Source organism: Dipodomys ordii, unplaced genomic scaffold, assembly GCF_000151885.1.
Source record: "Dipodomys ordii isolate 6190 unplaced genomic scaffold, Dord_2.0 Scaffold19, whole genome shotgun sequence".
In the NCBI taxonomy this organism is placed as follows: Eukaryota; Metazoa; Chordata; class Mammalia; order Rodentia; family Heteromyidae; genus Dipodomys; species Dipodomys ordii.
This window is the reverse complement of record NW_012267235.1, coordinates 14,733,599-14,750,718: the sequence shown is the minus strand read 5'-3', so window position 1 is coordinate 14,750,718 and position 17,120 is coordinate 14,733,599. Positions and strand designations below refer to the sequence as shown.

Below are 17,120 nucleotides of genomic sequence, written 5' to 3'. Positions count from 1 at the left end.
CAGACTGGAGTGGGAGGAGTGGCCAGAAAAGAGGCCACCTTGGAGCTTTTGGTAGTGGTGGTGGTGGTGGTTCTGAGGATGGGGAGGACTAGGAGGGGGGAGCAGGAGGTGAGGATCAGTGAAGATAAAGTTGGAGCAAAGATCTGGGCCTGGCCTAGCCTGATGAAATTGGAAGTCTTGCATACTGGAGAGGCTAGGTAGGGGGAAGGGGCCTGTCTCTGGCTCCAGGGGCAGGACAGGAGGGGGGAGGGTGTCTAGCTGTGGGTATGCAGTATCTGCAGGCCATCCCGAAATGCAAGGACTGTGGATCTGGGGTCACCTCTTGTGCTCCCTAGTGGTTGCAGTGGAAGGAGCAGACAGCTTGGCAGCCAAGTGGCCTGCACCTGCCCACTGGACGCTGCCATGCTTTCTCTGTAGGCACTGGCAGGACCTGGGCTACATGATCCTTTACATCACGGGGCGGCCGGACATGCAGAAGCAGCGGGTGGTGTCCTGGCTGTCCCAGCACAACTTCCCCCAGGGCATGATCTTCTTCTCGGATGGGCTAGTGCATGATCCACTGCGGCAGAAGGCCATTTTCCTCCGCAACCTGGTGCAGGAGGTGAGTGCCGGCCACACCCCCCTGGGGCGGGGCCTCATTGGCTAAAGAGAGGGATTGGGCCCTCCCCCTCCCTCAGCCTGCAGGGGGATGACAGTTTGCAAGCACACTCAGTGGACCCCGTTGGTTCCTTTCAACAGCTCCTTGAGGTAGATGTTCATGCCATACATTTTCTTTCCTTTCCTTTTTTTTTTTTTTTTTGGTGCCAGTACTGGAGCTTGAACTCAGGGCCTAGCACTCTAGGTTGGCTTTTTCACTCAATACTGGCACTCTGCCACTTGAGCCAAAACACCACTTCTGGTTTTTTGATGGTTAATTATAAGTAAGAGTCTCACAGGCTTTACTTCTTGGGCTGACTTTGAACCATGATCCTCCAATCTCAGCTTCCTGAGTAGCTAGGATTACAGGCATGAGCCATAGGTGCCTGCCTAGATCTTCATCTTTTATTGTCTCAGCACTCTAAAGTCTAAACTTGTATGTCTATGTTTGGTTAATTCATCCAAGAGGCATTTAAATGTCGCCGTATTCTTGCTCTGCCTGGTATTGGGACTGCACTGGGGCCTTTTCTCCTTGAGTTTATGCCCTAGAGTTGTGGTTGTCCCAGAGTGGGCTAGGACCTGCACCTTCCTTAGCATCTGTGAACTGATAAGAAATGCAGAGTCCCTGGTTCAGATCTACGGAATCAGAAACTCTAGGGAGGAGGCTCTGCTCTCTTTACAAGTGCTTCAGGGTCTTTAATACATAGGAAAAAAACATTTTGAGGATCACAGATCTAGGGCGGGAATTAACTAATGAAAATTACATAAATTCCAATTCCAGTGTTGAAAATAAAGTTTTATTGGAACACAGCCAAGCTCATTTGCTTATGTATTGTCTTTGGTTGCTCTTTTGTGGCAACAGAAGAGTTGAGTAGCATTGACAGAGTGCAAAGCCTGAAATATTTACTATCTGCCTTTTCACAGGAAAAAAAAAGTCTGCCAATCCCTGATCTAGAGAAAGAAACATGTAAATTGACAATTACTGGTGTGTGGTTGGAAAAGGCACTATTGGCAAAATAGAGGAGAAAGGATTTCTGTTCACCCCAGGAGGCCAGAGAAGGCTTCTAGGAGGTGGGGACTTTTGAGCTTAGTCTTGAAGCATGAATACATGGGTTGTTAGGTAGACAATGAAACAGCATGTGGCAGACTTAGAGAAAGAGAAAGTGATTAAAATCTAAGTCAAATCCTGTCTTACTTGGGAATAGTGTTACAATGGGAGCAGCAAGCACTGTGGTGGGAATTCCAGGCTGAGGTGAGGAGGATTGCATTGGATATGGTGAAAGGATGACCACATGATTAATAACAAGGGTCCCATTGAATGCCTATGGCTCACACCTGTAATTCTAGCCACTCAGGAAGCTGACATCTGAGGGTTGTGGCTCAAAGGCAGCCATAGCAGAAAAATCTGTGAGATTCCATCTCCAATTAACCAGAAAAAATGGCTCAAGTGGTAGAGTGCCAGCTGTGAGCCAGAAAGCCAAGCAAGTGTGGAGACCCTGAGTTCAAGCTCTAGGACCAGCACAAATCTTATTATTAATTATTAATTAACTAATAATGATTACTTCAATCTGAGGTTAAACAAGTAGCTACTGCTCTGGATGAATTACTTATTAATGGGAGATTGCTGTAGCTTTTGTACAAAGCTGTGGTTCTGGGAGTCATGTGTGGTATAAGACAAGCGTGAGTAAGCCTGACATTCACAATCTCTATTGCTGTATGTACGTATTTGTCTGTTTGCTTGAACACAAACAATTCCATTTTGATTTTTGACAGTTTTTTATGATAGGCAAAAGCACAGAGGCAGGAAAAAACCTGGGACATCCCATCATCTGGGAGCTAACAAGTGGGAGCTAAATGCTCGATGAGCCTTGAAAATGCAAGGTGCAAGGCCAAGGCTCTCTGCTGAGTGTCATGGGGAGCTATGGATGAGTTTGAAGCCAGGGAGTTGCAGTGGATAATCTGAGTTGGAGAAAGATCCCTCTGGTGGTTTTATGGAGAACAGATTAGCCAGAGGACAGGAAAACCCTTTAGGGTTTCCCCAGAAAGAGATACAAAGACCCAAATCCAGGTGAGTCATAATGGATAGAGAGAAAGGCCTGAGCCTTTTTGAAAATCAGGAGTGGAGTTATCCAGACTTGGTGGTTGGACATGGAAGAGTGAGGAGCATGCAAATGTCCTGTCAGGTGACCAGGAGAGATCCAGGTGGTACCTAGGTGACCATGGCCTTCATGGGGCCAGAGTCTCTGTCTGTGCTACTCCCCTATGTATCTCCAGGATTTGGGTGGCCATGGCACACAGTAGGTGTACATTCGCAGGTATAGGCAGGAGCCGCAAGAGGCTGTGCTAGGCCTCTGGGAGCAGTGGGAAGAGCTATGCTGAGGAACAGGAGGAGAGATGTGGGGAGAAGGGCCAGGAGAGAGAGAGGTGTTAGGGGAGGTTCCAAGCAGTCCTCTTCTGGTGAAGAGCTGTGCACCAGAGAACAATGTCCACTAGATTAAGACTGGACACTAGAAGACCTTGGTGGAGAAGGTGACATCTCTGAGGGCTCAGGTGGCAGAATCATTAGGCTAAGTAGTAGTGGGGGTCAAGTCAGTTTGGAGGGGTTAAGGTGGTGAGAGGCAGAGTCATCTCCATGGGTAAACTGAAGTTGCAAGACTGAACTCACAGGAGTGAGGAGGGTGAGGGAGAAGCCCACATGGGGCTGCTCTCTCCTCTGAACGCAAGGTCAGTTGGGAGTAAATCAGCCCAGGCTACAAGGCAAGGAGCTGTGGATGAGGAAGCCTGTCCTTCAACATCAAAGGCAAAGTCACCTGCAGGACTGGGGTCAGGTAAAAGTTACCTAATTGATGGTCAGCGCATCCTGTGAATTTCTTCAGCAGCCCTTACTTGACACTCTGCAAATAGAAATGAAGAAGATTTCTAGTAGAATAGTTTCAAGGCTGATATTTGGCCAAGTGAGGGTGATGATGAAGGGTGAGAGTGATAATGAAGGGATGAAGGTGCAAGAGAATCCAAGGTGGGGGCCAGAAACCACAGGGATGCAGGGGGAGGGGGATTGGTGGGATGGGGCAGGGTAAAGTGGTGGGTGAGGCAGGTGGGGGTCAGTAACAGCATGGGCATCATCTGATAGAGCCTTAGAGTGCTGTAGCAGGCCTGTGGTATGAGGTAGGAACAAGGGGGAGGGGGCAGTCTTTCTGGGACTTGATTTCCTATCCCAAATGGGCCTATGGCTTGTCATCTGACTGCAGATCCAAGTGTCCCAGAACAGGGAACTCTGGAAGCTTTTCCACCCATGGCAGTGGGCTGAGCTTCCCTTGCCCTCCATGAGTTGCTCTGTCTTTCAGTGCTACATCAAAATCAGTGCTGCCTATGGCTCCACAAAGGACATCTCCGTCTACAGCGTGCTGGGCCTGCCAGCCTCCCAGATCTTCATTGTGGGCCGGCCCACCAAGAAGTACCAAACCCAGTGCCAGGTGGGCAGAAGCCAAGCTGGGGTGGAGGAGGTGGGGGGCAGGGAAAGAAGTGGGATGGAGGGGTAGCCAGTTCATTTATTCATCCAACCTCATTCCTTCATTTGCTCATTCCTTCATTCATTCGATACACACTATTGAGCAACTGCCTTGGGCTGGGTGGGGCCCTGTGTTGGGTACAGGAGAACAGTCAGATCTTACATCATCTAGTCTAGTGGGAGAGATGGGAAAATGGGTACATGATGATGGTACAGCGTGGCTAGTGCTGTGATGTCCTGTGATATATGACAGGAAGCACATGCGTGCACACACACACACACACACACACACACACACACACACAATTGAGAGGAGCAGCAAACCCTGACTGCAGGGTGAGCTTCTGGAATCTGAAGAAATTTGCCTGAGGTGGGTAGTATCTCTTATTTGTGGCAGAGGTGACATAGAACATGTCCTGTGGCTGGGCTTGTGGGGACAGAAGGGGTGGAGTTGTCCATACCTATGAGCTAGCTGTGGCTTTGTTCATTTTGGTGCCCGCTCTCAAAGTTAATAGAATGAGGGATGGAGAGTGTCAGGGACCTGAACCTTCCCTTCAGTAAGGGAGCAGGCGGGGAGTTGGAGAGACAGCAGAGGGTCCGAGGGGGTGTTTCTGAGGTAGGGGTTGGATTACATTTGATATTGTAATGGAAGATAGGGAAAGTCAAGAATGGTGCCTGGCAGTGGTCTGCCTTGGGTGAGCAGGTAGAAGATGGGGCTGAGAAGCAGGTGATTGGGAGACCCCAGCACAAGGAGGGTCAGAAGATGTCTAGACTTAATCCTGGGTACTGGAGAGCTCGACTTTTCCAGCTTGTCACTTGTTTCTCAAGTGGTACTCTCCTTTGCACACTCAGCAGGCATGGCTGGGTTGAGTTTCTGCCCTAGAAGGGTCTCGGTGACTTGCCACAGCTGGTCCAATAACCACAGTTTAAGCAGCAAGGTTCTGAGTGTAAGGTATAGTAAATAGATAGGTTTCATTAGGTAGCCCATGAAGAGAACACCACTTGCTATTCAGGCAGGAGAAGAGGTTTATTTACCAAACTGCTCCCCCCCCCGCCCCCCGACCCCGGACAATGTGGTGGAGAGGCATGGCTGAAAAGGAAAGGGGGCAGCTCACTCCTGGGCCAGGACTTACCTAGGCCAGGGACAGAAAGAAGTGTGGCCAGGTGGGGGAAAGGTGTGGCCACACTGGATCTGGACATAACCTCAGGGTCTGGGACCCTCCTCAGGTCAGATGAGAGGCCTTTGACCGAGGTGGCCCAGGATGCGACCTAGGAGGAGGGGAAGGTGACCGCTTCCAGGTCAGCCAGTTACCTAAGTAACAGATACTGCGCAGAAACTTGGCCAAGAGGTAGGGAGGTATCCCTGTGCAGACCTTACACTGAGGATGGTGGTAGCCAGGTGCCAGTAGCTCACGCCTGCAATCCTAGCTACTCAGTGAGCTGAGGGGGCCATCCCAGGCAGAAAAGTCCACTAGAGTTTGTCTCCAAAGTAACCAGTAAAAAGCAGAGGTGGAGGTGTGGCCCAAGTGGCAGAACACCAGCTTACCCAGCGGTAAGCCCTGAGTTACAAAAAGAGGGGGTGATGTGAGTGGGAAGGGCAGGGACTTACTTTGGGATTTTAGTGACTGAAACAAGGATGGGTGGTTCACTCTAGTCCCGAGTCCGGAGGCCAAGATGGGGCCGCTTGGTGGGGCCTCAGGTGCTGAAGGCCCTGGGTTTCGAGTTTGCACAGAAAGAGAAGTTGGGGGGTCGGTTGTCCAGAGGGACCCTTGGAGCCATGTGGGTCCCCCATTACCTAAGAAGGGGACCCTAGGGAGATGAGATGGTGATGTCAGGGAAGGAGATCGGCTAACCCACGCCTGTCTGCCCCCTCCGCAGTTCCTGAGCGAAGGCTACGCCGCGCACCTGGCAGCGCTGGAGGCCGGCCACCGTTCGCGCCCCAAGAAGAACCACGCGCGCATGGTGCTGCGCAAGGGCAGCTTCGGGCTGCACGCGCAGCCCGAGTTCCTGCGCAAGCGCAGCCACCTGCGCCGGACCCTGTCGGTGCAGCAGCCGGACCCGCCCGCCAACCCCAAGCCGGAGCGTGCGCAGAGCCAGCCCGAGTCCGACAAGGACCACGAGCGCCCGCTGCCTGCGCTCAGCTGGGCGCGGGGGCCCCCCAAGTTCGAGTCCGTGCCCTGAGCGGCCGGCGGTGGTGCTCAGAGCCAGGCTGCCTGCAGGGACGGGACACAAGACACAGACGTGTTCTGCTTTTCTCCTCCCGTGTCTGTCCAGCACTGTCCGCGATGGGGGGTGGGGGCACTGGGAACGGGTGGGGGGGCTCCGTGCAGCCGCGCTGCCTCCCTGCCGGCCCTAGACAGGGCTGATGTGTGCCTGATGGAGAGAGCCGGTGGCCCCTTCCCCGGCCAGAGCGTTGGGCAGGCCCCGGGCTTGCAGCCACGCCGGCCGGGCCCCCAGCGCTGGCCCTGTGTGGAGGGGTGAGTGGCGTTGGTGACCGGCCCTCCCCAGGGTGATGTCCTGGGTCACCGCTTTGGGGGTGAGGTCCCGGCTGTTAGGGCCCAGTGGGCGCGTTCTCTGAGAGGGAGAGGACATCCCCTGGACTCTTCCCAGTGTCTGTGCTGTCTGCTGCAGCCCCAGGGGGGCAGGGTGTGGTGCTGTCTGTCCTCCTTGCAGGTGGCCATTTGTCCTCCACTTCCTCCGTTTCTTTAGCATTTTCCAGGGCCCTTGAGGATCGGTGTTCCTTTTCTCAAAGCCTGGCTGGCCTTGTGCCCTTCCCTGTAAGCTGCAGCCTTGGGTTCTGGCCCAGTTGGGCAGGCTGTGTGCCCTTGAGCCTGTTGCATACCCTTTCTGGGTCCTGCCTGCCTTCTGTAAGTGGAAGGGTTTCCCTTGGTTGAGGTGGAGAGTTCTTGATTCCAGTGTCCATGCATTTCTGCTCCCTGAAGCTTTTCAGAGTGACACTGATTCCCACCTTCAACCTAGCCTGGGAGAGGATTTCTGGGTGGGTTGGGAGGTTGGAGCGCTTGACCCAGCGTCTCAAAGCCCCTACTCCCCAGACAGCCACAGCAGGTTGGCCTGGCACTGATGCCAGAGCAGGGATGGCAATTGCCTCTCTCTGCCCCTGCCAAGGGTACTGGCCCAGCTTCCTGTGCCACTACTCTGCCCTGACTGAGCTTGGCCTTTTGACTCCTGGAAGGCTTAGAGCTGAGATCCCAGGGTTGCCAGGGTGGCTTATGGAGTGCTGGCTCAACCTGTCAGATTCTCTCTCCTTCTTTCTGCTCAAAGGAAGCTAGGTTTGAATCTGTAACCCCCTTCCCCCAAGTAGTTCACAGAGGATGACAGGGCTTGGCTTTTCTAGAGGCCCTGTCTTGATTCTGCTGAGCTCCTGGCCTGAGCATATTCTCCTGCTCCCAGGCCCAGGCTCATTCCTGTTGTGGAGCTACCCAGGTTGCCTCTGAGCCCCTTTGGGCTGCCGTGAGGCCACAGGTCCAGCCCCCACATCCCCCCTCAGCCCGCCCAGGGCCCAGACATCTGTATTTATGGCAGGCACCCATGTCAGCGCAGTGTCGCTTCTGCTCAATGTCTACCTCTCGCAGCTCCTGTGCAGCCCACATGCTGCTGCTGGGAGCTGCTGGCACTGTGTTGTGAATCTTCTGGCAAACCGGGTGCCCTGCTGGGGCCAGAGGGGTCTGGGTTCCCAGCTCCCACCCTGCTTCCTTCACTAGAAATGTCTTCTCTAGCCACCTTTGCCCAGCCTGGCTGCTCGCCCTTCTGCTCCACTTCAGCACCTCTTCCTGTATCCACCTGTCTGCAGTGCTGGTAGACAGTGAGGTTGCACTTGTCCAAGCCCTTTTGATATGTCATTGTTATTCGCTCTATTAGCATAGCCACCTCAACCCTAACCCTGTCTACTGTTTCCCCAAAAGATGATGATTTGAGCTTGGGGCTCAGACTTGGTCTGATTTTAACAATCCCTCATTTCTCAGCAGAAGCCACTGAAGAATTACTTTCAAATAACAAAACGATCATATAAGGCATTTTTCCTCACCCCTCTGCCCCCCAGTTAGATTTCCTTTTCCCTTTCTGAGAACCCCATGCTGGGGCACTTGGGGGAAGCAAGAATGCACATTCTTGTAAGTCAGGATCCCCAGAGAGTTAAGAGACCATAGCCAGGTCTCCCTGGCCCTGGGGGCTCAGAGCTGAGCCACAGGACCCAGCAGGAGGGTCCCACCACTTCCATGGCTAAAGCCCTGGAATGGGATTCGAGGACTCCCTGGTGAGATGCTGCTGATGTACAGGGAGACATTGTGAACACGCCACCTTTGGAGCTGTAGTTAGTGTGTGTGAACATGTGTGCTTGTGGCTCTGTTTCGTGACTAGACAACTCTTGTTTCAATGCTGCCTTCCTGACAAGTCTGTATTCCACATGCACTTTCTGTATTAGTGGTTTGTTTTCTTGTCTGTCCAGTTCAGTTGGAAGCAGAGAATGAGTCCTGTTCTCAGAGAGGGTACTGCTGCCTCTTCTCCAAGTAGTTCTGTGAAGCCCAATTCAGCTGTTTTTCTAGAGAATCCTAGCTCCTGCTGTGCCTGCTACCCAGCAGCTGGAAAACAGATCTTCCTGCCTGACCACAGCGTCCCATTTACCCCGTGGCATGTTTGTTTTCCCCCATGTGGTGGCTGACCTGGGAGGGTGCCACTGGCCTCCTCTACCACCTGCCCTATTGGGGTCCAGGGTAGTCTTTGCCAGGGGACCTGCTCTTCTAACATTATGGTCCCCTCATCCCTCATAAAGACCTTGATTCCTTAAGCACTACAAAATATTAAAAGAAAATAGATTTGTGTGTGTGTGTGTGTATGTGTGTGCATTTGGATATACAACCTCCCTGTTTGGCTGCTGGGGTACAACTGTGTGAACCCAGCATTCGTTCCTTTGATATCTAGGGAGGCTGGACCTTTATGGTTTTTAAACTGTACTTTGAACACTTCGGAGCCCACTGCTGTGCCCCCGAAGCGTCCTGCAGACCAAACATGGCGCCCATCTTTAAGTGAAGCTGGCTCTCATCCAGGCAGGTGGACCTGGGTCTGGGAGGTGGCGCCAGTTTTGCCCACCTGCTCAGGTGCAGGCCCCGCCCCACCCAGGAGGGGCCCCTGAGTAGCAAGGAGCCTTGCATTGATCCCGCCTTAAACTACCAACTTTCCAGCCTGATCTGGGGGGATTGGGTGCCAAGTGCTTTGGAAACTTACTGTCTTTGGCTCAGCCAAAAATAAATAAATAAAAATAAATCCCTCCTTCAGGGATTGGAGAAAATTTTTCTTAAATATACAAATTAAGTCCAAGCAGTGAAGCTGGGCTGGGCTCTGCTCTCCTGGCTGAAAAACCAATCAGAGCAGTGAGGAGGGAAACTGGTTTGACTCTACCCTTTTTGGGCCAAGACAGACAGGTGACACCAAGAAGGGTCAGGCCAGAGGAGGGCAGCTTGCGCATGGGACCCCTGTCCTTGGACCTGTTGTCCTTTCCTGTTTACTCGGTGGTGGCAGCCATCTGACCTTGTCTGCGGTCTGACTGTCCCTGTAACTTCCAGTGTTGTCTGTCACGGGTGGTTTCTGTGGTGACAAAGATTTATTATATTCCTTATGGCTGCCTTGCACACAATCCGTTAGAAAAAAGAAATGTAAAAAAAAAGTATATATCAGATTTCTAACAAGACAAAAACAGCATTATAGAGTTAAAAGGATTTTTACAATCAAGTTTTGGTTTTGATGTGAGCTGGTTTTTAGCTCTCAAATGTCACTTAAATAAAAACCTTATTTGCCTTTAAAACATGCTTTGCTCTGGACTATGTTGAGAAAGCGTTCCTTTTACTTCATTCTCAGAGTCAGGTAGGGGATGAGGGGGGTGAGGGAGGGATGCAGGTTGGGAGCAGCAGCAGGGAGGAGGGAAAAGCTGGACTCCAATCTTATGGCCCAGAGCAGATCCAAAATGAGAGGCATGGGAGGGAGGAAAAAAAAAGTCCAATGTGGAAAACGAGTATTTATTATGAAAAAGCAGTATGATCAAGGAAACAGACATCCTTAAATAATTTACCAAGGGTAGACACTTCCTACCCACAATGCCTCTGTGCTGATGAATAGGCACCATGTTGGGAAAGTCTGGAATATCTCCTCTCCCTTCCTTCAGAGCAGGGAACAGGAACCCCTACCCTGGAAATATAGGCTATGAGTTCATGGTGACTCCCTCAAGCCTTTGCTACTGGACTCAAGGCTCAGAGGCAACCACTGGGCTCTGGTGTGGGATGAGTTTTAGGCTCCAGTCTTCTGGGGGAACAGGAGCAATTCCCTGCTTCTCCCCAAGTCACTGCAGGATGTGGCAGAGTCATTACTGGGCCCAGGTGTGGCTGAAGGCCAGTGTGCTGGGTTAGTCAGAGTCTTGTTAGCAGTGACCCAGGGGTGAGAATGTGGTGTTTCCTCGGGAAGCTCTCGGGGGTGGGTGGCAGGCATCATGGGTGTGAGGATGGGTGGTAGCCAGGCAGGGCTCAATTCCTGCAAGACAGAGCTCCTCTGTGCCCCTCCCCATCCAGTGCTCCAGGCAGAGGATGGGGGACCCCATCACATCTCAACCCCCACTCCCCGCAAAATGGGGGGCTGGGCTCAGTGATAGAGGGGCTGGTGAAGCTAGCAGCTGAGGTTAGCAACAGTAGGAACATGTGCTATTCATGCAACAGTGCTATCTTCCCTGTGGCTTTCTCCACATTTCTTTATTCAGAACTGGAGTTTGAATTTAGGGCCTGGGAGCTGTCCCTTAGCTTTGTTTTTGTTTTTTAATTTTGCTCAAGGCTGGCACTCTACCACTTGGGCCACATCTCCACTTCTGGCTTTTTGGTTCATTGGAGATGAGACCCTCACAGACTTTTCTGCCTGTGCTGGCTGAACCATGACTCTCAGATCTCAGCCTCCTGAGAAGCAAAGATTTCAGGTGTGAGCCCGTGGAAGTGTCTGGCTTCCACATTTCTTTATCATGCTTAAGCAGGGTGGGGGAGGTGCTGAGAAAGAAGCTCCAAGGGGGAGGGGGCATTACCTGCAGGGTGCTGTCCTCAGTCACAGATGAGGGGGCAGGCCATGTCACTACTAGGGACGAGGAAACAGGGAAAGATAGATGACCCTGAGTACTGGATCCTCCTTTCCCCCCTCTCCCCACACCCCATTTCAGACCAGACAAGACCAGAACTTGGAGGCATGCTGGGAACATAGCACTGGACTTATAATCAGAGCTGTTCCAGCCCTGTGTAAGAGCTCACTGTAACTATTACATAAATGGGAAACAATGTGGCTGAGTTAGGGCAGGTCTAGACCAAAACTGCCCCTAACATGGGATTCTGAGTAGACAATCTAGACACTCTATATGTTTTCTCACATATCACTTCTAATCACATGGGCAGGCTGGGCCTGGGGGAGCAGTAGAGGGTACTGGGAGGAAGGACAGGTCCTTCAGGGACCAGGGACCCAGCCACATGTGAAGTCCCAGAGGAGTAGTGTGTGCTTCCAGGCTGCACACTGCACCCCTCACTGTTACCTGAGCCGAGGTTTTTCATCCCTTCTTATATGTGTGACAAGGACACGGAAGTCTATGCAGGGGGCAGGTCAGAGCCAGAACCAACAGCTTCTCTACAAAGATGGTGTGGCCCAATGGTGCCTCGTGGCCACTTTGCTCTGGAACCTTGGGGAAGCCAACTCACCTCTCTGCAGCCATAATAGCCTCATCCAGTTTTCGGGACAGCTTCTGGAGATGTTGGATTCCTGCACCCACGGGTTCCAGGTCACTGTCTGACTCACTGCATACAAGAAGAAGCCATACTAAGACCTAGGTGCAGATCTGAAGCAGATTCTTCCACCCGGCCCCGGGGCCTGGGTTTCACACTTAGATCACACACGCAGCTCAGGGAAGTCACGCCACAGCTCATTATTGGGAGAAATGATATGAGGCTCACTCACCTGGCTGAGCCCACAAGTAAGCAACAGTTACAGGCAAGAGCGCCCTGCCCTTCCCCACTTGGGACCAGACCCTCCATGTTCCCAGGATGGTTCAAATCAGAGCAAAGCCCCATTCTTCCTTTGGATGGGTAGGATAACGGGAGGTCCTGGGTGGGGATTTGTTCAGTTCCCCGGTGGCTCTGCTGGCAGAGCTGAGTGGAAGACATTATGGCAGAGGGCTCTGTGGCTGCAGGTTCTGAGGGAACCTGGGTAGAGGGACTACTTACTTGGGAGAACAGAGGGGCTCTGCTGAGGAGTAGGGGCTCCGGAGGGCGGCCTCCCTCCTCAACCGCCTTCGCTGGTGGGATCGAGGCACCTGGGCTGAGTGACTGGAGTGCTCCCTCTCCTGAGAGCCCCAGGTGGCTCCACATAGCCTGGTGCCCCTTTGGCTCAGGCTAGGAGGTGGGGAGGCTCTGCCTTTCTGTGCTACTCTCTTCCTCCTCCTTGCCGTCACCTGTGTCTCCATCAGCCACTTGGTTCCACTTTGGCAGGACTGCTGGATCCTCTGGGACAGGTACATGGAAACGTTAGAGCAGACAGAACCATGGTAGTCACCCCAGGCTCCAGGCTGTCCTGCCAGCCCAGCACTCCTCAGCCTGATACACAAATACTGCCTGATCTCAGCCTCAAGGTGAGGGGTATGAATGGCTCCTGAGCTATACACAGCAGGGACTTGGCTCAGCACTCCCCAGATAGGGCCTCAGAGTCAGGAGTCGGGAGACCATGGGGATTGCACTCTTTTTTTTTTTTTTGTCTAAGTCCACTCTCTCTTCCTAGGCAGATGGAGTCAGAGAAGACCGGGCTAGCCATGTGTACACTAGACTTTGTTTTCTGGGCTGTCCCCTTCTCATCCCTCCTTTAGATTGCTTCACAGGGATCCATCTTTCTGCGTCAGCTCTGATCATGACACTCAGCTGCTCTAAACCCTTAGATGGCTCCTTGTTGTCCATAGGGCCAAATTCTGATTCCTGGACCTTTCATGTGAGCTGTGATGAAAGACTGTGCTAGGTCACCTTTGCCTTGGTCAGAGTCCAGAGGTTGCAGTAAGACCCAAGATCAATTTGATGAGTTACATGAACTTGGGCAAGATGCTTCATTTCCTCTCTCTGAGCCCAAGGGACACCCAATATGATAACTTCCAAACTTCATACAAAATCCCTAATGCTCCCTTCTTGAGCAGCTCCTGGTCTTTTCAACTCAAGGTCTGGGCACTGTCCTTTTGCGTTGGTGCTCAAGGCTAGCACTTGACCACTTGAGCCAGAGCTCTACTTCTGACTTTTTTTTTGGCAGGTCCTGTAGCTTAAACTCAGGGCTTGGGCATTGTCCCTGAGCTTTTTTGCTCAAGGCTTAGTGCTCTACCACTTTGAGCCACAGGGCCACTTCTAGTTTTCTGGTGGTTAATTGGAGATAAGAATCTCACAGACTTTCCTGCTTGGGCTAGCTTTGAACTGTGATCCACAGATCCCATCCTCCTGAGTAGCTAGGATTATAGGCATGAGCCACCTGGCTCTTTTTAGCTCAATGGATCTTTTCCCCTGCTCCACATTTCTCTGCTCTCTAGCTAGATCTGGACTAATGTCCTGTCCATTCCCTCCAGCATTTTATTTCCTTTTGTTCTAAGTCTGAACTTACATTCCTTCACTACCTCCTGCACTCCATACACTTTTTTTTTTTTGTCAGTTGTGGGGCTTGAACTCTGGGCCTTGGTGCTGTCCCTCACCTCTTCAACTCAAGGCGAGTGCTCTACCACTTGAGTCACAGCACCACTTCCAGCTTTTTCTGCTTATGTGGTGCTGAGGAATTGAACCCAGGGCCTCATGCATGCAAGGCAAGCACACTACCACTGAGCCACCTTCCCAGCCCCACACTCCATACACTTCTTTCCTCAGTGAATCTGGAGAGAAATTCTGGCTTCTTGGGAAGCCATCCTTGTCTAGACTTGGGTTTGGAGTCCCCTGATAGACATTAGCTTGTGGTCCAATCAATACAGAGCCTTGAATTATGACCATCAGGTCTCTACATGACACTGTTTTATTCACTCATGCAGCTGTTGGGTGTCTTTTATAATGTTGGGGTGCTGAGGAAACAGCAACAAACTAATCAGAGTCTCAGTCTTCATGCGGGCTCGCCAAGGGTACAAACTCTAAGCACCAAGGACAACTTCCTTAAATTGACATGAACTCTTACCTGGGACATGGCACCCAAGGCGTTCTTAGCTGAGCGAGCTGCAGCCTGGAGACCTTGCTGCGCTGGCTCTGGGGTTTCCAGGCGTTTCCAGGATGGGCCTACCCCCAGGTTGAGGCTGACTGTTCTCAGGGGTAGCCTCCTCTGGAACTGTCTGCACAGGGAGCCCAGGGGGCCCGTGCTCATCTCCTGATGGCCTGGGGCTGCGGGCATCACCTCCGCGTCCTGCTCCTCCTTCAGGAGGGATGGCCGGCGGGTGGTCTTCATGCTCTGACATTGAGATGCCATCGGCCTGGCCCACTCTCCTCTGCCTGCCAAACTCTGGGGAGGGCGAAAGGCGAGTCATCAAAGCATTCCTCAAAGCATTCCCAGGCCCCATCGAGACCGTGGGCTCAGGGCCAGTGATGAGATAGAAGCCCAGGGGTGGGGCACCTGAACAATGCAGGCGCCAGGATCGCGGGTAGCATTCGTGGTGTCTCAAGTGTTACGGTTTCTAAAATAGCTGTCTTTTCATCCCAGCCTCCTTTCTGGAACCTCAAAGGTGGAGGGCGTGGGTCTCACCAGGTCTCTGCATTCGGCCTCGGATAGGATCAGCGGCTCTTTCATAAATTCGCCCCGGTCCAATGCGCCCCCCGCCACCCTACCCCGACCCTCGGGCTCCCTGGAGCGCTGACTCGGTCCCAGCGGAGGCCCCCCACCCCGCTCCCCCTCCCTACGGCCCCTGCCCGCGCTCACCCCGCTCCGACGCGGAACCCCGCGCTCCGCACAGCTTCACCTCGCCGACCCCGACCGATTTGAAACTCGGCGCGGGTCCGCCCCGGCCGGGGGGGCTCACATCTGATTGGCTCTGTCCCTGCCACCGCCCCTGCCGCCGCCGCCGCACCGGGCACCCGATTGGCTCCTCTCCCTCGCGGCTGTAAATCCAGCTCTGTGATTGGCCCTGCTCTTCTCATTCATCCCTTGCCTCCCCCGCCCGCGCGGCTGGCCACGGAGGGTCCGGCCCAGTGTCCAGCGACGTCCGCGGCCGGCCACCCGCCCGCCCCGCCCCCTGCCGCCTCCCGGATGCTCCGCCCCGCGCTGCCACGCCCGGTCCGGTAGCAGGCTGATCTACCCGAGGGCGACAAAGCGGGGTCCCAGGCTCCGAGGAGGCCCAGCAAATACCGTCTGGCCCTCCAGACCCTCGATGGCTCCCCCTTGGGTCTCCCAGGGACTCCTCCCATCCCGCGGAGAGGCCTGCTCTTTCTTTCTCCCAGTGGTTCGGTCAGAAAGGGCCATGGACTGGGGGATACAGAAGCTTCTTGTCGCCTTGAGGCTTTGTTTCAGATTCCCTTTGTGACCCTTCTCCCCTCCCCCACTGCCTGAAACAAGGCACTGTCTCCCTGTGTCCCACTCTGTCTTCAACTCTGGGAACAAAGGAAAGGCCCAATTCTTGCCCAGGCCAGCGCCCCAGCCCTTTGGTTTGCCCACCGATTCATGCCTGTCCTCAGCAGCTAAGCAAACCGAAACAAACAAAAGTACTCCCAATTAATTTCATTCCTTTAAGGGACCTCCCAGCAGTCCCCTCCCCCCCCCCCCCCCCACCATTCTAGGCATGAGGGCTCTGGCGCCTCCTCCTTTTCATGTTTGGTGGTCTCACCGACCCATCTTTAGGCCTCAGTGATTCCCTGCCCACAATGATAATAACTACCATGTAGCTCTTTCAGGCTTCTGGCATTCTATGAATGTATTCAACCCTAACAGCAGCCTGCAACTTCATGAGGAAGCTGAGAGCTAGGAGGTTAGGTGGCCTCCAAATTTCACTCAGTGGCAAGGTCAGCAATCCTAGTATCAGGATCCAGGAACCTAACCACCATCCTATACTTCCAGCCCCTCCTCAGCTTCTCATGCCTCCACCTGATGCCTGTAGCTATAGGGACTCCTGTGTTTGTGTTTTTGTGTGTATTTGTGTATTTATTCCTGTGTGTGGGGGTGGGGGACTTGTGTGTTTTTTCATGTGTTTATAGTCTCCGCACAGAGCACAGCATATTCAACGTCACCAATATTCTGTGAGAAACCTAGCACACACATATTCAATTATTCTTTATGAAACAATTCTTCCCTGTGTGATGTACTCTGAGATTTTCTTTCCTATTTAATTTCACAACCAGAGGGTTATAGCTTCTTTTCTGTTTTATTTCACAACCAGAGGGTTACAGCTTCTGGCTTTATTTTACCCTGGTGATTCAGGGCTAGGGTCTGAATGCAATGCTTCAGTTAGTTTGTTCTCTTGGTTCCCTCCAGGGGGACCAAGCACAAATGCTTGATCCAAACCTGTTTACACCAGTTGAATTTGTGACTGTAATCAGGGAATTGAATGCAGTCAAACAGAAGAAGGAAAAGAGAGCGGTTTCCATGAAAACCAAGTTCAAAGTGTGGGAAAGGCTCAAAGTGAGACTCTTAGAAATGAAATCTCTACAAGTGAAGTGCTTTGCCAGTTTTCTCTTCAAAGCCTGTCCCTATGCCTGACATGTTTCAGGCATTAATAATAATAATGATGATAGTAATAATTGTTAGGTTTTTAAAAAGAGGTAGCCGAGTAAGAACAGCAGCATGCACGTGGTATTCAGGTAAGGGGTAGGTTTATTCAGTAGACCTGCTGGGACCAGGCAAGGTTGGCACTCCATGCGGCTGGGAAAGGCCTAGGAAAGAGAGAGAGAGCTGGGAAAGAGAGAGAGGAAAAAGAGAGAAAAGAGCTTGAGAAGAGCTAGAGAAGAGCAGAGAGAGAGGT

General features: G+C 52.6%; 2 protein-coding genes across 2 annotated transcripts in view; one reads left to right on the top strand and one right to left on the bottom strand.

Moving 5' to 3' along the window:
• Pitpnm3 (PITPNM family member 3) overlaps positions 1–9,824 on the top strand; it is a 78,597-nt gene extending 68,773 nt beyond the window's left edge. Inside the window, exons 18-20 of the mRNA XM_013013149.1 lie at positions 418–601; positions 3,981–4,109; positions 6,023–9,824. Coding sequence (XP_012868603.1) covers positions 418–601; positions 3,981–4,109; positions 6,023–6,325 — 616 coding nt within the window. The 3' untranslated portion in view covers positions 6,326–9,824. The remainder of the gene's footprint in view (positions 1–417; positions 602–3,980; positions 4,110–6,022) is intronic.
• Positions 9,825–10,238: 414 nt separating this feature from the next.
• On the bottom strand, positions 10,239–15,158 carry Fam64a (family with sequence similarity 64, member A). Its single transcript, XM_013013268.1, has 6 exons — positions 15,089–15,158; positions 14,357–14,674; positions 12,397–12,674; positions 11,875–11,970; positions 11,217–11,266; positions 10,239–10,681 (listed from the first exon to the last, which is right to left on the bottom strand). The coding sequence occupies exons 2-5, from the start codon at positions 14,639–14,641 to the stop codon at positions 11,233–11,235; spliced, it is 693 nt and encodes a 230-aa protein (XP_012868722.1). The 5' UTR covers positions 14,642–14,674; positions 15,089–15,158; the 3' UTR covers positions 10,239–10,681; positions 11,217–11,232.
• Positions 15,159–17,120: the final 1,962 nt, after the last annotated feature.

What these genes read in the sequence shown, in the direction of transcription:
- Fam64a (XM_013013268.1), bottom strand. Translation starts at nt 14,641, where the DNA reads ATGGCATCTCAATGTCAGAGCATGAAGACCACCCGCCGGCCATCCCTC. An exon ending in CCTTGGGTGCCATGTCCCAG is followed by an intron (nt 12,675 to 14,356) that starts GTAAGAGTTCAT and finishes TACCTGTCCCAG; the next exon opens with AGGATCCAGCAGTCCTGCCA. An exon ending in GAGCCCCTCTGTTCTCCCAA is followed by an intron (nt 11,971 to 12,396) that starts GTAAGTAGTCCC and finishes TCTTGTATGCAG; the next exon opens with TGAGTCAGACAGTGACCTGG.